The 20,626-nt window shown below is 42.0% G+C and overlaps 2 protein-coding genes across 5 annotated transcripts in view; both read left to right on the forward strand.

Moving 5' to 3' along the window:
- LOC141047227 (uncharacterized) overlaps positions 1 to 20,626 on the forward strand; it is a 480,556-nt gene that overhangs the window by 427,250 nt on the left and 32,680 nt on the right. For 3 of the 4 annotated variants that reach the window (XM_073542184.1, XM_073542183.1, XM_073542182.1), the window contains exons 2-6: positions 11,990 to 12,140; positions 12,270 to 12,449; positions 17,101 to 17,224; positions 17,308 to 17,405; positions 17,604 to 17,694. In XM_073542184.1, the coding sequence (XP_073398285.1) occupies positions 12,063 to 12,140; positions 12,270 to 12,449; positions 17,101 to 17,224; positions 17,308 to 17,405; positions 17,604 to 17,694 (571 nt within the window). In that variant the 5' untranslated portion in view covers positions 11,990 to 12,062. The remainder of the gene's footprint in view (positions 1 to 11,989; positions 12,141 to 12,269; positions 12,450 to 17,100; positions 17,225 to 17,307; positions 17,406 to 17,603; positions 17,695 to 20,626) is intronic. The other variant, XM_073542181.1, reaches the window with a different exon arrangement.
- The window catches only part of LOC141047230 (uncharacterized), a 218,053-nt gene that overhangs the window by 1,720 nt on the left and 195,707 nt on the right, over positions 1 to 20,626 (forward strand). The window lies entirely within an intron of this gene.

Consider the following 20,626-nt stretch of genomic DNA (forward strand, 5'->3'; position numbering starts at 1 on the left):
TAATCAACTGATCCACCCTTTGTGTATTCACTCCATTCACTGTTAGCAAGCAGCCTGAATGGTACAACTCCCCACCTCTGCTGGCTGTCATTTCTGCTGCAATATATCCAAATGGTACAAGTCCATACTTCTGCTTGCTGTGTGTCTTTTGCTGCTTTACCATTTTTGCAACATATTTTAATGTGCCTGCTAAAGCTTTGGTATAATTCATTTGTTGCACTGTATGTAATACTGCTTTAAATCCGTGACTGGGCCTCTCTAGATCTTATCAGGTGTAAGGTGCTGTAGCATATAGATGCAGCCTGGTCTTGTGCCTTTGATCATCTAACCACCCCCTGGTGTGCTGGCCCCAGCTGCCAAATTATCCCCAACCAGCTCCTACAATCGCTCTCTCCTGACCCTGTAGTGTGGCCTATATATTTAGTAGTTCCTAAGGGAAAGGACGCAGTGTGGGGTGCAGCACGCAAGCATCCCATAAACAAAGCATCACAGAAGCTAAGCATCAAGCAAACAGTTAACCATGACAGTTAATCAGGGCATGAGTCAGGTAACCCACACTTTGCTTTCCCCTTTATCCATGTGCTTTATTTCTATCCTCCTGTGCTCCCGTGCCATCCACATTCACTGCCTTATCCCTCCTCCATCTGACTCATACACATCAGCCCCTACTTACTTCCCGCTCTCATGCACTCCTCACCTTCCTGAAAAACCTCAGTCCATCTTGCCCAAACACATCGCAGAAATAAACTACTTACAATTCCAACAACATGTCCACCATCCCCCAACTTCAACCCCTACCCTACCTCATATTGAAACCATAATAATCTTGTTAATATTACTTGCACTCCCTCATTTCCATCTTTTAATTATGCCCTCTGGAATCCACGGTCTGTATGTAACAAGCTTCCTTTCCGGCACAACTACTTTCTGAACAACTCTCTTAATCTGTTGGCCCTCACTGAAACCTGGATTCAGGATTCAGGATTCTGACACTGTTTCTCCTGCTGCCATTTCCTATGGTGGCTTACAATTCCCTCATTCCCCGAGACCCACAAACAGACATGGTGGTGGAGTCGGCCTACTCCTGTCCCCACAATGTACTTTCCAGGTCATCCCCCGCCAGTTCCATCACTCTCATTCCCTTCTTTTGAGGTCCACACCATCAGGCTCTTCCGTCCCCTCTCCCTCAGCGTAGCGGTCATATACCGGCCCCCAGGCTCACCTAACCACTTCCTTGACCACTTTTCAGCCTGGCTGCCGCACTTCATGCCCTCAGAACTACCAACTCTTATCCTGGAGACTTCAACATCCCCATTAACAGCCCTACTTCCACATCTGCATCCCAGCTTCTATCACTAATCACCTCTCTAGGCTTCTCGCAGCTTTCAACCTCTGAGACACACAAGGACTGTAACACCCTTGATCTGGTCTTTGTCTGGCTCTATTCAATCTTCCACCTGAATAACTCACCGCTTCCACTCTCTGACCACAACATACTCTCCTTCACGCTCACAAATCCTCGCCCACCCCAGCTCTCTCCTACCTACCAGACAGTCAGAAATCTACAAACCATTGTCCCTAATCTCCTCTTCTTCCAGTCCTAATCTGGCTGTTCATCACTACAACGATACTCTTAGAAGCACCCTTGACCAAGTAGCTCCCCTCACCCTCAGAACCTCCAAGCACAGTAAAACAGCTCTGGCTCACATCGCAAACTCAACTTCTCCAGCGATGCTCTAGGAGTGCTGAACGTATATGGAGAAAAACCCGCACGCCAGAAGACTTCATCCACTTCAATTTTATGTTAAGAACCTATAACGCTGCCCTTCACCTCACCAAACAGACCTACTTCACCACCCTGTCTCCTCACTAGCCAACAACCCCAAGAAACTTTTTGACACTTTTCACTCCCTCCTTAGGCCAAAAGCACAAGCCCCTATCACATACATTTGTGCTGATGACCTGGCCTCCCACTTTACAGAAAAAATAGATAATATCCATCAGGAAATCTGCTCCCAGTCACCAAGTGCTGTGACTCCCATCCCTTCCTTCATCCCCCCGGGCTCACTTTCCACATTTGATCCTATCACAGAAGAAGTCTCCGGACTCCTCTCTTCCTCTCATCCGACCACATACACTACCGACCCCATTCTCTCATATCTCCTCCAGTCTCTCTCTCCAGTCGTCACAACTCGCCTAACTACTATCTTTAATCTCTCCCTCTCCTCAGGCATTTTCCCATCCTCCTTCAAACACACCATCGTTACTCCATTACTAAAGAAACCCGCTCTCGACCCATCCTGCACAAATAACTACAGACCAGTCTCCAATCTCCCCTTCGTCTCTAAACTTTTGGAGCACCTAGTTTACTCCCGCCTTACCCGTTACCGCTCCACTCACTCCTAGACCCTTCACAGTCTGGCTTCCGCCCCCTACATTGACTGAAACTGCACTCATCAAAGTGACCAATGGCCTTCTGACAGCAAACCGTAACGGTGACCACTCTGCCCATTCTTCTTGACCTCTGTGCAGTTTTCGACACTGTTGACCATCATCTTCTATTCTCTAGGCTCCAGTCACTAGGCATTAAGGACACTGCTCTCTCCTGGTTCTCTTCCTATCTTTCTGACCGCTCCTTCAGTGTTTTGTTCTCTGGCTCCATGTCATCTCCTCTTCCTCTAGCTGTCGAGGCACCTCAGGGCTCAGTCCATGGCCCTCTTCTCTTCTCTCTCTACACGGCCCCAATTGCACAGACCATCAGCAGATTTGGCTTTCAGTACCATCTTTATGCTGATGACACACAACTATATACATCATCCCCCGACCTTACCCCCGCTGTACTAAAGAACGCCAGTGACTGTCTGTCCGCAGTCTCCAACATCATGTCCGCTCTCTATCTGAAACTCAACCTCTCCCAAACTGAACTTTTTCTGCACCCGCCATCTACTCACCTCCCTAAATCTGTTATTTCCCTCTCCGGGGGTGGCACCACAATAACACCCCGGCAGCAGGCGCGCTGTCTGGGTGTTATGTTTGACACCAATCTCTCCTTCACATCCCATATACAAGCTCTTGCCGCTTACACCTAAAGAACATCTCTAGAATCCGCCCTTTTCTCACCATGGAAACAACAAAAACCCTCACTGTAGCATTCATCCACTCCCGCCTGGATTACTGCAACGCTCTATTAATTGGCCTCCCCATTACTCGACTATCCCCTCTCCAGTCCATACTTAATGCAGCGGCCAGGATCGTCCATCTGGCTAATCGGTACTCGGACGCGTCCGCTCTTTGCCAGTCCTTACATTGACTGCCCATTCATTATAGGATCCAATTCAAAGTACCTGTTCTCACCCACAAAGCTCTCCACAGTGCAGCAACCCCCTACAGCTCCTCCCTCATTTCTGTCTATCGGCCTAACCGACCGCTGCGCTTTGCAAACGACTTTCGACTAACCTCTGGACTAATCCGTACCTCCCACTCCCGACTCCATGACTTCTCCCGCGCTGCTCCTATCCTCTGGAATGCTCTACCCCAAGAAATTAGGACTATCCACAATTAGCATAGTTTCAGGCGCTCCCTCAAAACACATTTGTTCAGAGCAGCCTTTGACGTTCACTAATCACAGTCATTCTATGTGTAGCCCATTCACTATCTCCATCCATCCCTCACTCCCTCAAGATGGCTGGACCATCATTGTAAATACACCATTGTAAATACCCACCTGAACTTTGTATAGCCCCCACCTCATTGTAGATTGTAAACTCTCACGAGCAGGGTCATCTTATTTTGCTTTAATTATTGTATTGTTAACGTTGTTAGTTATGGCTTATGTTTGGAACTGTTAAACTGTAAAGCGCTGCGGAATATGTTGGCGCTATATAAAGATTATTATTACATCTCCCTATAGTTTTCATATATTAAAATACACTCCTCAGTCCTCCATATAGTATTATACAATTCCCATAGTCCTCCATATAGTATAATACACTCCTCATAGTGCTCCATATAGTATAATGCACCGCCGTAGTCATCCATGTAGTACAATTCACTTCCCATAGTATAATGCACCCCATAGTTCTTCATATACTATAATATATTCCCCATAGTCCTCGCTACAGTATAATGCAACCACCCCACAGAGTATACTGTAACCCCCATAGAATATAATGCAGTCTCCCACATATACAGTTGTGGCCAAAAGTATTGACACCCCTGCAATTCTGTCAGATAATACTCAGTTTCTTCCTGAAAATGATTGTAAACACAAATTCTTTGGTATTATTATCTTCATTTAATTTGTCTTACATGAACTAACACAAAAAGAATTGTCCTAAAGCCAAATTGGATATAATTCCACACCAAACATAAAAAAGAGGGTGGACAAATGTATTGGCACTGTTCGAAAAATCATGTGATGCTTCTCTTTGTGTAATTAACAGCACCTGTAACTTACCTGTGGCACCTAACATGTGTTGGCAATAACTAAATCACACTTGCAGCCAGTTGACATGGATTAAAGTTGACTCAACCTCTGTCCTGTGTCCTTGTGTGTACCACACTGAGCATGGAGAAATGATAGACGACCAAAGAACTGTCTGAGGACTTGAGAAACCAAATTGTGAGGAAGCATGAGCAATCTCAAGGCTACAAGTCCATCTCCAAAGACCTGAATGTTCCTGTGTCTACCGTGTGCAGTGTCATCAAGAAGTTTAAAGCCCATGGCACTGTGGCTAACCTCCCTAGATGTGGACGGAAAAGAAAAATTGACAAGAGATTTCAACGCAAGATTGTGCGGATGTTGGATAAAGAACCTCGACTAACATCCAAACACGTTCAAGCTGCCCTGCAGTCCGAGGGTACAACAGTGTCAACCCGTACTATCCATCGGCGTCTGAATGAAAAGGGGCTGTATGGTAGGAGACCCAGGAAGACCCCACTTCTTACCCCGAGACATAAAAAAGCCAGGCTGGAGTTTGCCAAAACTCACCTGAAAAAGCCTAAAACGTTTTGGAAGAATGTTCTCTGTTCAGATGAGACAAAAGTAGAGCTTTTTGGGCAAAGGCATCAACATAGAGTTTACAGGAGAAAAAAAAGAGGCATTCAAAGAAAAGAACACGGTCCCTACAGTCAAGCATGGCGGAGGTTACCTGATGTTTTGGGGTTGCTTTGCTGCCTCTGGCACTGGACTGCTTGACCATGTGCATGGCATATTGAAGTCTGAAGATTACCAACAAATTTTGCAGCATAATGTAGGGCCCAGTGTGAGAAAGCTGGGTCTCCCTCAGAGGTCATGGGTCTTCCAGCAGGACAATGACCCAAAACACACTTCAAAAAGCACTAGAAAATGGTTTGAGAGAAAGCACTGGAGACTTCTAAGGTGGCCAGCAATGAGTCCAATTTCTCCTGTTACCGTTAGGAAAATAAAAATTGGGGGCAAAAATATCATTTTTGTGGAAAAAAAAAAAGGATTTTATTTTCTGTGAAAGCCCTTGGGGGTTCAAAGTGCTCACCACACATCTAGACAATTTCCTTAAGGGGTCTAGTTTCCAAAATGGGGTCATTTGTGGGGGGTTTCCACTGTTCAGGTACATTAGGGGCTCTCCAAAGGCAACATGACACCCGCAGACCATTCCATTAAAGTCTGCATTCCAAAACGTCACTACTTACCTTCCCAGCCCCGACGTGTGCCCATACAGTAGTTTTCTCCCACATATGGGGTATCAGCGTACTCAGGACAAATTGGACAACAACTTTTGGGGTTCAATTTCTCCTGTTACCCTTGGGAAAATAAAAATATTGGGGACTAATTGATCATGTTTGTGGAAAAAATACGATTTTTTTATTTTCATGCCCGGGCATTATAAACTACTGTGAAGCCCTTGGGGGTTCAAAGTGCTCACCACACATCTAGATAAGTTCCTTGGGGGGTCTAGTTTCCAAAATGAGGTCAATTGTGGGGGGTTCCACTGTTTTGGTACATCAGGGGTTTTCCAATCGCGACATGGTGCCTGATCTGAATTCCAGCCAAAAACGTCAAATGGCGCTGCTTCCCTTCTGAGCTCTGCCATGCGCTCAAATAGAGGTTTACCCCCACATGTGGTGTATCAGTGTACTCAGGACAAATTGCACAATAACTTTTAGAGTCCTGTTACCCTTGGGAAAATAAAAATTGGGGGTGAAAAGATCATTTTTGTGGAAAAAATTTGATTTTTTTAATTGGACTGCTGTACGTTATAAACTTCTGTGAAGCCCTTGTGGGTTCAAAGTTCTCACCACATATCTAGATAAGTTCCTTGGGGGGATCTAGTTTCCAAAATGGGATCACTTGTGGGGGGTTTACACTGTTTAGGTACATCAGGGGCTCTCCAAACGTGACATGGCGTCCGATCTGAATTCCAGCCAATCTTGCATTGAAAAAGTCAAACGGCGCTCCTTCCTTTCTGAGCTCTGCCATGCGCCGAAACAGTGGTCCCCCCCCCCCAGATATCAGGTATCAGCGTACTCAGGACAAATTGCACATTAACTTTTGCAGTCCAATTTCTCCTGTTACCCTTGGTAAAGTAAAAAAAAATTGAACCTGAAGTATTTTTTTTGTGAAAAAAAGTTAGATGTTCATTTTTTTTTTTTTAAATATTCAAAAAATTCCTGTGACGCACCTAAAGGGTTAATAAACTTCTTGAATGTGGTTTTGAGCACCTTAAGGGGTGCAGTTTTTAGAATGGTGTCACTTTTGGGTATTTTCTATCATATAGACCCCTCAAAGTGGCTTCAAATGTGATGTGGTCCGTAAAAATAAAATGGTGTTGCAAAAATGAGAGATCGCTGGTCAATTTTTAACCCTTATAACTTCCTAACAAAAAAAAATTTTGGTTCCAAAATTGTGCTGATGTGAAGTAAACATGTGGGAAATGTTACTTATCAAGTATTTTGTGTGCCGTATCTCTGTGATTTAAGGGCATAAAAATTCAAATTTGGAAAATTGCGAAATTTCCAAAATTTTCGCCAAGTTTCCATTTTTTCACAAATAAACGCAAGTTATTTGAATGACATTTTACCACTAACATGAAGTACAATATGTCATGAGAAAACAATGTCAGAATCACCGGGATCCATGGAAGTGTAAAAATTGGCCCGGTCATGAATGTGCAAACCACCCTTGGGGGTGAAGGGGTTAAAATGGACCGTATTATTATACGTTGTGTGTGACTCCAGCCTTACTGTCATGCTACAGGGCCCCCGACACAGTGTAATGTTCCCACAGTATTTTGTGTGTGTGTTTTTCATGTAATATACAGAAGCCTATATGAAAATGCTAAAACAAATCATATCCAGAAAAAGACTGTACATTGAGATATTATCATCAGCTATCTCCTGTCTTGTTGTTCTTACAAACCATCTTTTATAAAAGTTTTATAAAACCCTCAAACTTCTGTGTGTGAATCAGACATGAGATCTAACGTGATAGAAGATTACAGAGCGGGAGAAGACTGGAAACCTTCATATAGACTGCCGGTGGGGATGGAGTCAGTGACGGACTCTGTCCAAATATGTTTCTAGAGCCGTAGTAGAAGATGAAGATGTCGTCCTCATCATGAAGTAGTTATTTCTCCTGTTATGATAGAGTCACAGTAGGAGGCAAAAACAGAAATACAAGCTAAGTCCAGAAAACCAGAGAAGTTGGCAACTATCAGATTGCAGACCCCTGAACCTATCAACACAACTAGCAGTAGCCGTGGAGGGTTCCTACGATGCCCTAGACCCCTCGATCACAGCCGGAGAATTAAATAGGCCTAAAGAAAGAAAGGGGAAATCTAAACTGCCCCAGAGCAGACCCCAAAGCAATAGGCAGCCCCCAACATATAATGATGGTGAAGCAAGATGGAAACACTAACACAGACAGAAAGATAGACTGAGCAAAGCTGGGGCCCAAAACTTCCTAGATAGGAAAGGACAGGAAGGCTGCTGTCTGCAATCTGCCAAAACCCTATCAAAGACATAAGCCAACAAGCTGATATGAAAAAGGCCCTGAAGCAGCTAGGCTTCAAAAACTAAATCAGCACTCAGGTATTTTCAGAAGACAGAGCTAAAGGAATTCAGCACACCCCAGCAGGGAATGGCAGACATCGAGAAAAACAAAGCAAAACAAAGTCAAAGCACAAATGCAAAAAGCCGAGCAGCAAACTTAGCTTTAGAGGAGCAGGAATTCAGACTGGTCTCCAAGGATCCCACAGAGAAATCACCCGCAGGGCAGAAGGGCGTCGGCAGCCTTATATCCAGTCAGTAACTCCACTCAGCCAGTCATCATCATCAGCCTCAGGTGTTTGATAATCAGGCTCACTACCTTTCTTTACCAGAAGAGGGAGTTCCTCGGGCCTCAGTAGTGAAGGGGAAAATGAACTCACAACATTCTCCTGTCACATGTAATCTCTCCTGCAGTATTGCTAATGCCGATTCCAGTGTCGGTAAATGAGGCGAGAATTAGCGTTATGGAAGATGAGTCTATGACAGTGGTCCCCAACCTTTCTGACCTAGAGAACCACCTTCAACTCTGAGAGAGGGTCGCAAGCCACATCCAGCTCCCTCCCCCCTCACAGTAGTGGCAACCAGAGCCCCCATTACAGGTATAATGATAACCAAAGCTTTTCTACAGAAATCCCCCAGAAGCCATATAACAAGATCCAGTGGTCCCCACAATTCCCCCATTCAGTATTCTCCCATCCAGCACTCCCAACACACTGTCACATCCAGCTTCAGGCACCTCCTCCAACAGGTAGTATCATCCTGTCTCCAGCATACCATACTTAAAAAACATCGAAACCTCTAAGACCAGTGTATGTGCATCCAGAATCTGCTCTTCTGTGCAGGGTTACTCACAAAATTCACCACTATTATTATATATCCCACTTTCCATTTCTGGTTTGGAACTTGAAGCTCTCAGGCAGGGAACTAGACTTAGGATAAGTAGAAACAAAGGAAGAGGCAAACAGTCAAAAAGTCCCATAAAATTAGTACTTTATTAATTTATGTAATAAACAGAAATTAGGTACATGGAAAAAGGGGATAGAAAATAGACTGGCGTGTACAGTGGCAAGAATAGGCCCTCCCCCGAGGAAGGAGCGGTACGCTCCGAAAAGCGCATCGGGGTCAAGGCCGTTGTGTACTCGCCTCAACTGTCTTCAGGTAATGTTACAGACCCTTTAAATGCTGGATTCGTTATGAATACTTGTTCTTTGATTACTCACCTACTAGGGAGTCCCGTTGGTCCCCGCTTATGATAATACGCATTGGCTTCATATAAATTGTGCGGTGACTGACTCGTGTTTTTGGACTCCCTATACTGATTATACTATATCATTATATAGGGTCTACATCCTGGACTATGTAGGCGGCATACTTGGCCTATTCTTGCCATTGTACACGCCTGTCCATTTTCTCTCCCTTTTTCCATGTACCTAATGTCTGTTTATTACATAAATTATTAATAAAGTACTAATTTTATGGGACTTTTTGACTGCCTCTTCCTTTGTTTCTTCTCTATTAAGACTGCAGTTGTCTGGATTATAGTCCAATATGTATATGTGACTTGGATGAATCACTTTGCCATGTAACTAAGTTATTGGTTTCACGTATACTATGTATACCACAATTATATTCTATTACTTAGGATAAGTAGTCGCCAGAAAGGCTGCCTTGCTGTGTACTGGCTGTTGGTCAATCTGCAGTAGGGGCGGTATGTATATCCCCGATCTCAGACAAGAAATACACATGTAAAACCTCCGTTCCGTCACTGCCAGAATCTCCCAAATACCCCAGTACACACTTTGCTGCCATCAGCTCCAGGTTTGACATTTAAAATTAACATCATGTCAGGAGCCAACCCACACAGTAGAGTAGTTTAAGCATGGTGGTCATGGCAATATGTTTATAGAGCAAGGAAAACAAAGCTAATAAATTTTTATAGTTTTACTTCAGAAAAGATAGACAGTGTTTACAAAAATATAAAAAGATGTTACAAACGAGACAATTAAAATATATACAGGCAATTGCAAAATAAAAAGGGATTAAAGGATGAATTTACAGTTCTCAGTCAATGGCACACCATGTGGGAGAGGGGAAGGGGAGTTCTCAAGGACCAGGATTCAGTCCACAGCAGGGATGGTATATGCTGTCTCCCCAGGTCTGAATACTTGCCTGAATAAGCCTGCTAGCCTTATACTTTCTTCTGGCTGACCACACTGGCTGGGCGGAGCTAGTGAATGTACTTTTTTCAAAAGTTACTGAAAACTCATAAGGGTCATAACTCTGGCCGCGAGGCTCCCAGAGGGACGGCGGGACTTCCATTTTTCTTATGAAATTACCTTTCGATACCAAACATGAACTACCTGCGGGCTAGTTGACGGTGGGAACCCTTTTCTTGATTCCGGATAGGCGCCAAAGCTTTAAAACCCGCTGTGGATAACTTTAACCCTGCAGTTTCCAGAAATATAAAGTTTAAATACGTTTCTGAGGGATGGGGGGAAAGAGTGGGATAGAATTACACAGTGCTGGTGGAGAGAGACTGCAGGTATTTGTGTGTACTGTACAAACCTAATGGGGGGATATGCAGCATGTCAGTACCAGTAGATGCAGCAGAAAGGTCTGAAGGTGTAATTGAACCCCTGGAAAATGGTTCATATTTTCATGACAATTATTACACGGGATTTTTATGATCAGAGCACACCATAAAAGAACACATTGACAATAATTCCTAAATATAAAAATGTATATTTTTTATTACTTATTACACAGTAAAAATAAAATAAAAATAGCAAAGCATCAGTGTAAACAAGAGTTTATAGTATAAAAGTATGTATACACTATGGGGCAGTACTATCCATTTCATAAGGGCACATTAATACAGGGAATAGTGTTAAAATTTATCACTCAAAAAAATATAGTGTACAACAATACTGAAAATTATATATTCATTAGTAAAGTGCACATAGGTTAGTGAAAATTGTACATCAACTCACTGTGGGTATACATCATAATTAAACAATTAGGAAAACGTACATAAAGTGCAGTATAGGTAGATGCTAAAGTGCAGTGTTAGTGCAAAAAACAGTGAACCAAACGTGTCACTGCATGAATATGCCACATAAGTAAAAGGCGATAGTACCTAATGGCACCAGTAGGTGTCAATATGTGCGTTATTTATGCCCTAGGCCCTACAGCGCAAGCAATCAAAAAATTCTGGTAAGTATACAACTTACAAGCTCCACTGCACCTGGTCACCTTGGATAGCCGCCCTCCCCAACGCGCGTTTCGGCCCTTAGCTTTCGTCAGGGGGTGGTGCCTATGGGAGACAGGTAAGTATATATACACAAAACAACCAATCACATCAGATATTGCAAAACTAGCCAATCAAGAAAGGGGGGCGTGTTCATCAGTAATGAACCTCCCATCCTATTTTACCCTATGCGTCCTTAGTCAAATAATATCGTTGCACATGTCTAAATGAAGACAAAGGGTCACTATGGATCCCTGCATTGTGTGAAGACAGGAGGCCAAATCCTATTACCGCATGACCGGAGAAAAGTGGGCGCCGCTGCTCATGATTACAGAGCATCCCTGGTAATATGAGAACACACACTGCACATGACAGGAAAAAGATGGCCGCCGCGATTCATAGATCCACAGCGTCCATAGTGACATAAGAAATCACTCTTGTTTACACTGATGCTTTGCTATTTTTATTTTTACTGTGTAATAAATAATAAAAAATATACAATTTTATATTTAGGACTTATGGTCAATGTGTTCTCTTGTGGTGTGCTCTGTTCAGTGATTTGACTGTCCTAATAATTATACTCATATAGTCAGTGGGGATATCAGCTGTGGATACCATTTGGTCTGATTTATATCACTGTGATTACTGTTTTTTCCCCCATTTTCCTTTTATGTGTGGGATTTTTATGATGTTGCTTCGTTTCATCTTCTCATTCAGGTCTCTATAAATATCGGATCCTCTCAGTGAAGATCTTCTATATAAGAGAATTTTCCTGATTTACCCATCAAAGATGGATATGGACAGAGACAAGATGGCGGAGAGGATATTACACCTCACCCTAGAGATCCTCTTCCGGCTTACTGGAGAGGTGAGAGATTCTGATGACGTCACATTACATCATTCTTATCTATGGGAATAACAGATGGACAGAACTGGAGAGGTGAGGACTCTGGAAATGTCTGTAGTGAGATTTATTAATGTGTCTCTCCATAACCAGGATTACACAGTAGTGAAGAAGACTTCTAGTGAGCGCTGTCAGGACCCTGTGTCTGAGGGATGGGGAAGAACCTTGAGCCCAATCACAGGGCCTCCTCCTCACCCCATGATACATGAGGACATCAATGACCAGAAGATCCTAGACCTCATCTACAAAATGATTCAGTTGCTGACTAGAGAGGTAACACTGGTGGGAATGGTGGGACGTCATAAAGCAATACTACAGTGTTGGCCAAAAGTATTGACACCCCTGCAATTCTGTCAGATAATACTCAGTTTCTTCCTGAAAATGACTGCAAACACAAATTCTTTGGTATTATTATCTTCATTTAATTTGTCTTAAATGAAAAAGCACAAAAGAGAATGAAGCAAAAAGCAAAACATTGATCATTTCACACAAAACTTCAAAAATGGGCCAGACAAAAGTATTGGCACCCTCAGCCTAATACTTGGTTGCACAAACTTTAGCCAAAATAACTGCGACCAACCGCTTCCTGTAACCATCAATGAGTTTCTTACAATGCTCTGCTGGAATTTTAGACCATTCTTCTTTGGCAAACTGCTCCAGGCCCCTGATATTTGAAGGGTGCATTCTCCAAACTGCCATTTTTTAGATCTCTCCACAGGTGTTCTATGGGATTCAGGTCTTGGCTCATTGCTGGCCACCTTAGAAGTCTCCAGTGCTTTCTCTCAAACCATTTTCTAGTGCTTTTTGAAGTGTGTTTTGGGTCATTGTCCTGCTGGAAGACCCATGACCTCTGAGGGAGACCCAGCTTTCTCACACTGGGCCCTACATTATGCTGCAAAATTTGTTGGTAGTCTTCAGACTTCATAATGCCGTGCACACGGTCAAGCAGTCCAGTGCCAGAGGCAGCAAAGCAACCCCAAAACATCAGGGAACCTCCGCCATGTTTGACTCTAGGGACCGTGTTCTTTTCTTTGAATGCCTCTTTTTTTCTCCTGTAAACTCTATGTTGATGCCTTTGCCCAAAAAGCTCTACTTTTGTCTCATCTGACCAGAGAACATTCTTCCAAAACGTTTTAGGCTTTTTCATGTAAATTTTGGCAAACTCCAGCCTGGCTTTTTTATGTCTTGGGGTAAGAAGTGGGGTCTTCCTGGGTCTCCTACCATACAGTCCCTTTTCATTCAGACGCCGAAGGATAGTACGGGTTGACACTGTTGTACCCTCGGACTGCAGGGCAGCTTGAACTTGTTTGGATGTTAGTCGAGGTTCTTTATCCAACATCCGCACAATCTTACGTTGAAATCTCTTGTCAATTTTTCTTTTCCGTCCACATCTAGGGAGGTTAGCCACAGTGCCATGGGCTTTAAACTTCTTGATGACACTGCGCACGGTAGACACAGGAACATTCAGGTCTTTGGAGATGGACTTGTAGCCTTGAGATTGCTCATGCTTCCTCACAATTTGGTTTCTCAAGTCCTCAGACAGTTCTTTGGTCTTCTTTCTTTCCTCCATGCTCAATGTGGTACACACAAGGACACAGGACAGAGGTTGAGTCAACTTTAATCTATGTCAACTGGCTGCAAGTGTGATTTAGTTATTGCCAACACCTGTTAGGTGCCACAGGTAAGTTACAGGTGCTGTTAATTACACAAATTAGAGAAGCATCACATGATTTTTCGAACAGTGCCAATACTTTTGTCCACCCTCTTTTTTATGTTTGGTGTGGAATTATATCCAATTTGGCTTTAGGACAATTCTTTTTGTGTTTTTTCATTTAAGACAAATTAAATGAAGATAATAATACCAAAGAATTTGTGTTTGCAATCATTTTCAGGAATAAACTGAGTATTATCTGACAGAATTGCAGGGGTAATAATTATAAATATATTGGGGACGCTAATACTATGAGAGGAATATCCTCTGCAAGGCAAAACACACCACTAGGTCGTTTGATTATGATGCAGATAAGATAGAAAATGTCTGCGCTGGATAAACCACACGGATTAGGGAACACAAAAAATTATAAAGATAAGTGGCAGATAAATATGGAAGTCTCAATAGACAAATATATCCAATGAAAAACGAAATATTCACCAAACTGACATGTTCTGAAAAAAAAAAAAAAAAATCACGATCCCAGAGATCATACTAATTGAGACCATATACCAACACCATACAAAAGGATTTAAAAATCAAACATGTGAAATAGGCATATAAAAATGGAGACACTACAAGGGAAAAAAAAAAAAATATATATATACCTTAGGTGCATTCAAAAAAATGTGCAAGGCCACATAAAGGAGCCCAGAATGTAGCGATTATATAGGAGCAAGTGAGGTTGAAGCTCCGTCGCTGCAGTGGTAATCAAATGCTATGTTATGCACTTGCAGGGTCCAAAAACAGGATAAAGTACGTTTGAAGCACTGAGTCCAGCAATAACTGCTGAGAGAACTGTCCCGGCCAGTGACAGTCTCTTAATTACTCACTGTACGCTGCTCCCTCGGTGTGCCGGCGTTCTTCGCAGCACGATGCTGCCGGCTGCAGTGGAGTTGCAGGACCTTGGTGACGTCAGAAGGTCACGTGGCTGAGACCAGCGAGTAATACAGACCAAATCCTTCCAACCGGTTTCGGAAGTGCACGGCTTCCTTCATCAGGGATGGTCTGTCATAGGCATGGTTCCCTTTTAAACCTACGGTTCTAATTTAAGTGAATTAACCCACTAGATGCTGCTCATATCACGCTGTTCATATTGCTAATTGAAGGCAAAAAGTTCCACTTCACAATTAAGTCCCCTAGGGGCTAAAGAATCAAGAGTGAAAATCCACTGACTTTCAGCACGGGACATTTTCTTAATAAAGTCCCCTCTCCTGCTGTCTTTTCGGACAATTTGTAGCCCGGTAAAGATGATACCTTCAGTAGATCCCATATGATAATCAGCAAAATGCTTTGATAATGGGTGTCCATCAAACCTACGTCTTATGTTCCTTAAATATTCATTTATCCTTACACTCAGTTGACGTTTAGTCCTCCCCACATATAATTTCCCACATGGGCATTTTAATACATAAATGACCCCTGTTGTCTTACATGAAATGTGGTCTCTAATAATAAACTCAGTATCTATATTAAACAAAGTGTGTTGTTTTCTATTTTCAATGTTTTGCACTCTTTACATTTATGACAGGGGTAAAACCCAGGTTCATTAAAAAGGTTTTTTGTAATACTTTTCTGCTATTGTATTGATTAGATGACGCTATGAGATACCCTAAATTCTTTGCCTTCCTATATATAAATTTTGGGTACAGGTAATAGTTCTCCTATTATTTTGTCCTCCTTCAATATTCCCCAGTATTTATTCACAATATTATGAAGAATATGGGTATTAGCATTAAATTGAGTTATAATACAAAAATCAAAATGTCTGTCCTCAACCTTAACCCCTTTAAAGGCATTATTTCTATCTTTATCCAGAATCAGGGTTTCTCTAGGTCTTCTTTGTATTTTGTCACTTTCCTCAATAAGGAATTGGTCATCATACCCCCTGTTCCTAAACTTAGTGATCAAAAAATCCCTTTCTTTGCAATAATCTTGCTCTCTAGAGCAATTCCTATGGGCACGGACAAATTGACTTTTAGGAACATTAATAAGCCACTGTGGCAAATGGCAACTTTCCATAGAGATGTAATTATTAGTCAGTTGATTTGTGGTATGTGCATGTGGGGATCCGTCCATTGTCAATAAAAATACTTAAATCCAAAAAGTTGATCAACTCAGTACTGGTGGTCCCTGTGAAATTTAAAAAATAATCATTTTTATTAATATCCGTTAAAAATTCTGCAAGTGTTTCGGGGCCACCAGACCATTATAAACACATAGGACCAGGTTCGCACGCTGCACCCCATTCATGAAGATGGCTTGTTCTTCCCATCCCCCCACATTGAGGTTAGCGTAGCTGGGCGCTAACCTGGTACCCATGGCAGTCCCCCATTGCTGGGAGTAGTAGTCCGCCTCATATTGAAAGTAATTATGTGTTTAAAATAAATTGCATACATTGCGATATAAAAAATATTTGATCCTGAGGTAATGTGGTCAAATGATTTAAAAATTGCTTAGCTGTTTTTAGACCCTTTTCATGTTGGATCACTGTTTAAAGAGAAGTTATATCCAATGTTCCTAAAATGAAGTGCTCCTGCCAATGTATACTGTTTAAAATTTGTAAAATTTGTTTACGATCTTTCAAATATGATGGCAACTTAGGAATTATTCTTCGTAAGTGGCAATCCACATATTTAGACATGTTTGCCGTTAAGCTTTGGATACCTGAGATAATAGGTCTTCCCGGGGGGATTGTCCAAACTCTTATGTATTTTTGGTAGGTAATAAAAACAAGATATACGTGGTTGTGGGGTATCAATAAATTCAAATTCATGTTTATTTATAATCCCCAAATCAAAACCCCTCTTAATGAGGGTCTTCATTTCCTTACCATATTTGTCAGATGGATCAGACTTCAGTTTTAGATATGTTTGTTTGTCACTTAATAGACATGTACATTCCTTTCTGTAATCTTCAGAATTTAGAAATACTATCCCTCCCCCTTTATCCGCCGGGCGAATATATATATATATATTTTTTTTTTCATACTGTCAGTTTGGTGAATATTTCGTTTTTCATTGGATATTTGTCTATTGAGACTTCCATATTTATCTGCCACTTATCTTTATAATTTTTGTGTTGTTCCCTAATCCGTGTGGTTTATCCAGCGCAGACATTTTCTATCTTATCTTGAATTGCAGGGGTGTCAATACTTTTGGCCACAACTGTATGAAGGGATTGGGGGGCTCACTGTATCTTTGTATGTGTCAGGTTCCTATAAGGTGTCAGGATGTCGCCGTCTATTTCTCCATGGAGGAGTGGGAGTATTTAGAAGGACACAAAGATCTGTACAAGGATGTCATGATGGAGGTTCCCCAGCCCCTCACATCACCAGGTAATAGACAGGACTAAATACACACGGCCTATAATTATCTGTATGTAAAGAATGAATTCAGTCCCTGTATGTGTTTCCTCCAGATCTATCCAGTAAGAGGACAACACCAGAGAGATGTCCCCGTCCTCTTCTTCCACAGGACTGTAAACAAGAAGATCCCAGTGTTCCTCAGGATCATCAGGTAGATGGAGAGAAGGTGTCATGAGATCTTCCCTATGATGTCTAGATGGTGGTGAAGGTCTTGTGCTCAGTCTTGTTTTGTGCACCAGTATTATATGCTTTATACTTGTGTAATGAGAACGGTGGAGATGGCAGGATTAGAGCTGATCATAGATGTGACTTCTCCATCTGTCTGTGACTTTTGCAATATTTATTTTAGGGTGAAGAGCTGACCCATACTAATACTACAGAGACATATGTGAGGAATGATGAGCGATGTAAAGAGGAGATGTCTAGTTATAACCGGTCAGGTGAGTAGTAACTACTAAATATAGAAAAGTCACAGATTCTTCTCAGTCACCGGCTGTGGCTGCTTTATCGATGGTGTAGTCCGGCCATATCACAATTGTGTGATCACCATTTTGCCGTTAGACCACAACATGTTACTCCACCTAAAACGGTTTAAATGATGTTGGTCATTGAAAGCCATTTTCTATAGAACCTACCCCTGGGATTAGAAGACACTGACCATTACCTGCCCAGATCTATAAACTATAAAAATCCAAATGACTGTGTACGTAGAATGTGTGGACAAGTTAGAAAATCACGAAGAAAAGTATTATGATGGGCCTCTAATAGAAGGTGGAGGGTAATGATGCAGTTGGCTTCCTAGAACCCTGATATCTTATTGGATGAATCTTCCTTCTCTCCCTTCTGTGCTGCTGAATGTCCTCATATGGTCCCTACAAGACCAGGTTCAGTCTTTGTGGCCAAACTTTGCTTTTATGATCGACAACAGTAAATATGCAGTGAGGCCAAGTGTGAATTTCTGTACAATAACAGAGTTTCCCTTTATCCTGACTTTTCAATTTAAAATTGACTAACTTCAAACAGGGTCGCGAAAAACTACATAAAAACATTACACCTGTGCCATGATATATCTCTAGTTAATGCAATAATATATGGATTAGTCAAAAGTGGGTTCACCAAAGATATATTCAAAAATACATTATACAAAGAACAAAAGAGAAAAGCAATATATCTACATATGGGAACTCCACAAAATGTACAAAAGGTAAATTTTATTCATACATCAATCCCTTACACATACACAAAACAGCAAAAAACATTAAAAACAGATTAAAAGATGCAAAAAATTGCAATCATCTCAAATCATGAAATAATGATATGATGATACACAGCAGAAAAACCCCTCATGGCAATAGTGACATTGGGTAAATATCAAACAAGCCACCTCAACATATTGAATATCACAAACAATGTATGTAAAATAGTGTAGTCATACACAGACCAAAAGGTCTGTGTATGTGAGGTGTAAAAAGCCGCTATTCACAGCACCATATGAGCCAAAAAAGAATTAACAGGGCAAAAAAAAAGCCCACACAATTGTTCAATACCTGACCCAAAAAAAGGAAAGCTTATAGACCCTGTAGATGCACAGGGACCAGACGATATTCAGCATAAAGATATATAATGCCAGAAAATGCTGGAAGCAGCTGGTGGGGTAAGGGAGTGGGGGGAGCAAGGCCCCAAAATAATTTGGTCTGTATCCCAGTACCAATTTTCAAAATTTTTAGGTCCAGGAAATCCACTGATTCGTCTGAGAAAGAGGCTGTTACTGGTTGATTCAGAAAATAAGATACTGCTTGAATTCCAAGTGTATGCCCAATGCAGGTGTATAAGGATTCCGCGTCCATAGTCACAAGGATAGTGTCCTGTGGTATTGATATATTCTGAAGTTGGCGAATCAAGTGAGAAGTATCTTGGACGAAGGAATCTGGTGGTATGTTGGTGACCAATCCTTGTACTGACAACCCTTCTTGCTGGGGTTGGAGGTGCTTTCGCCGGCCCCTCCTGGTACGCTTTCTTGATCGCTTGCGCCTACGATAAAAAAAAAATCGCTCAAAGATGAATCTCCAGTGCACGACCCTGTGTTCTGTGCCTGGGTCCTCTGGTTTTTATCGTTATAATATTTGTTAAATTTATTACATTTCCTATTGCCGTGAGGAGTCCACTTAAATACTTGTTTGTTGTCAAAGTCTCCCTTATCGCGGAGAACTTTTCTCTTCTTTTTTTGAATAATCTCTTTTTCAAAATTGTCAATTTCTTTTAAGTGCAATTGAAAGGGTTTTACAAGAGTAGCATCATCAAACGAGTTCAATTGAGACTCTTTGTCCTTAATGTCTCCTTTCAATTTGATTAAAAATTTGCGGTCATGATCAATCAATAGACCAATCATAATGGAGGAACATTTCAAAAGACCAGATTCCCAAATAGACTTAAAATCTGAGTCAGCCTCCCATGCGGGAAAAAGTTTAATCCGAAGCCCCCTAGGGACAATACCAAGTTTATTATATTCCTCCAAGCTCTTGATATTCCACCAAGTCTTGGTCAAGGTTTTATGAAGGTTAATGAGTTCAGAGGAAAGACTTTGAAAAGAGCTGTCCTGTGTAACAGCTGCTTCACAGCTGCCAAAAACACCTTCACCCTGGCCTCCCCATAAATCTGTCTACGAGCCACCAGATTCCTTCCTCCAAGATACTTCTCACTTGATTCGCCAACTTCAGGATATATCAATATCACAGGACACTATCGTTGTGACTATGGACGTGGAATCCTTATACACCTGCATTGGGCATACACTTGGAATTCAAGCAGTATCTTATTTTCTGAATCAATGAGTAACAGCCTCCTTCTCAGACGAATCAGTGGATTTCCTGGACCTAAAAATTTTGAAAATTGGTACTGGGATACAGACCAAATTATTTTGGGGCCTTGCTCCCCCCACTCCCTTACCCCACCAGCTGCTTCCAGCATTTTCTGGCATTATATATCTTTATGCTGAATATCGTCTGGTCCCTATGCATCTACAGGGTCTATAAGCTTTCCTTTTTATGGTCAGGTATTGAACAATTGTGTGGGCTTTTTTTTTGCCCTGTTAATTCTTTTTTGGCTCATATGGTGCTGTGAATAGCGGCTTTTTACACCTCCACATACGCAGACCTTTTGGTCTATGTATGACTACACTATTTTACATACCGTATATACTCGAATATAAGCCGAGATTTTCAGCCCGTTTTTTGGGGCTGAAAGTCCCCCTCTCGGCTTATATTCGAGTCATATACACCGGGGGTTTGAGGGGGAGAGGGGGCGGGGGTGTCAGGTCATACTTACCCGTCCTGACGCTGTGTCTTGAGCCCCCAGCTTCTCCGCACTCTCTGT

This window comes from Dendrobates tinctorius, unplaced genomic scaffold, assembly GCF_039654945.1.
Source record: "Dendrobates tinctorius isolate UK_male_01 unplaced genomic scaffold, ASM3965494v1 ptg000126l, whole genome shotgun sequence".
NCBI classification, from domain to species: Eukaryota; Metazoa; Chordata; class Amphibia; order Anura; family Dendrobatidae; genus Dendrobates; species Dendrobates tinctorius.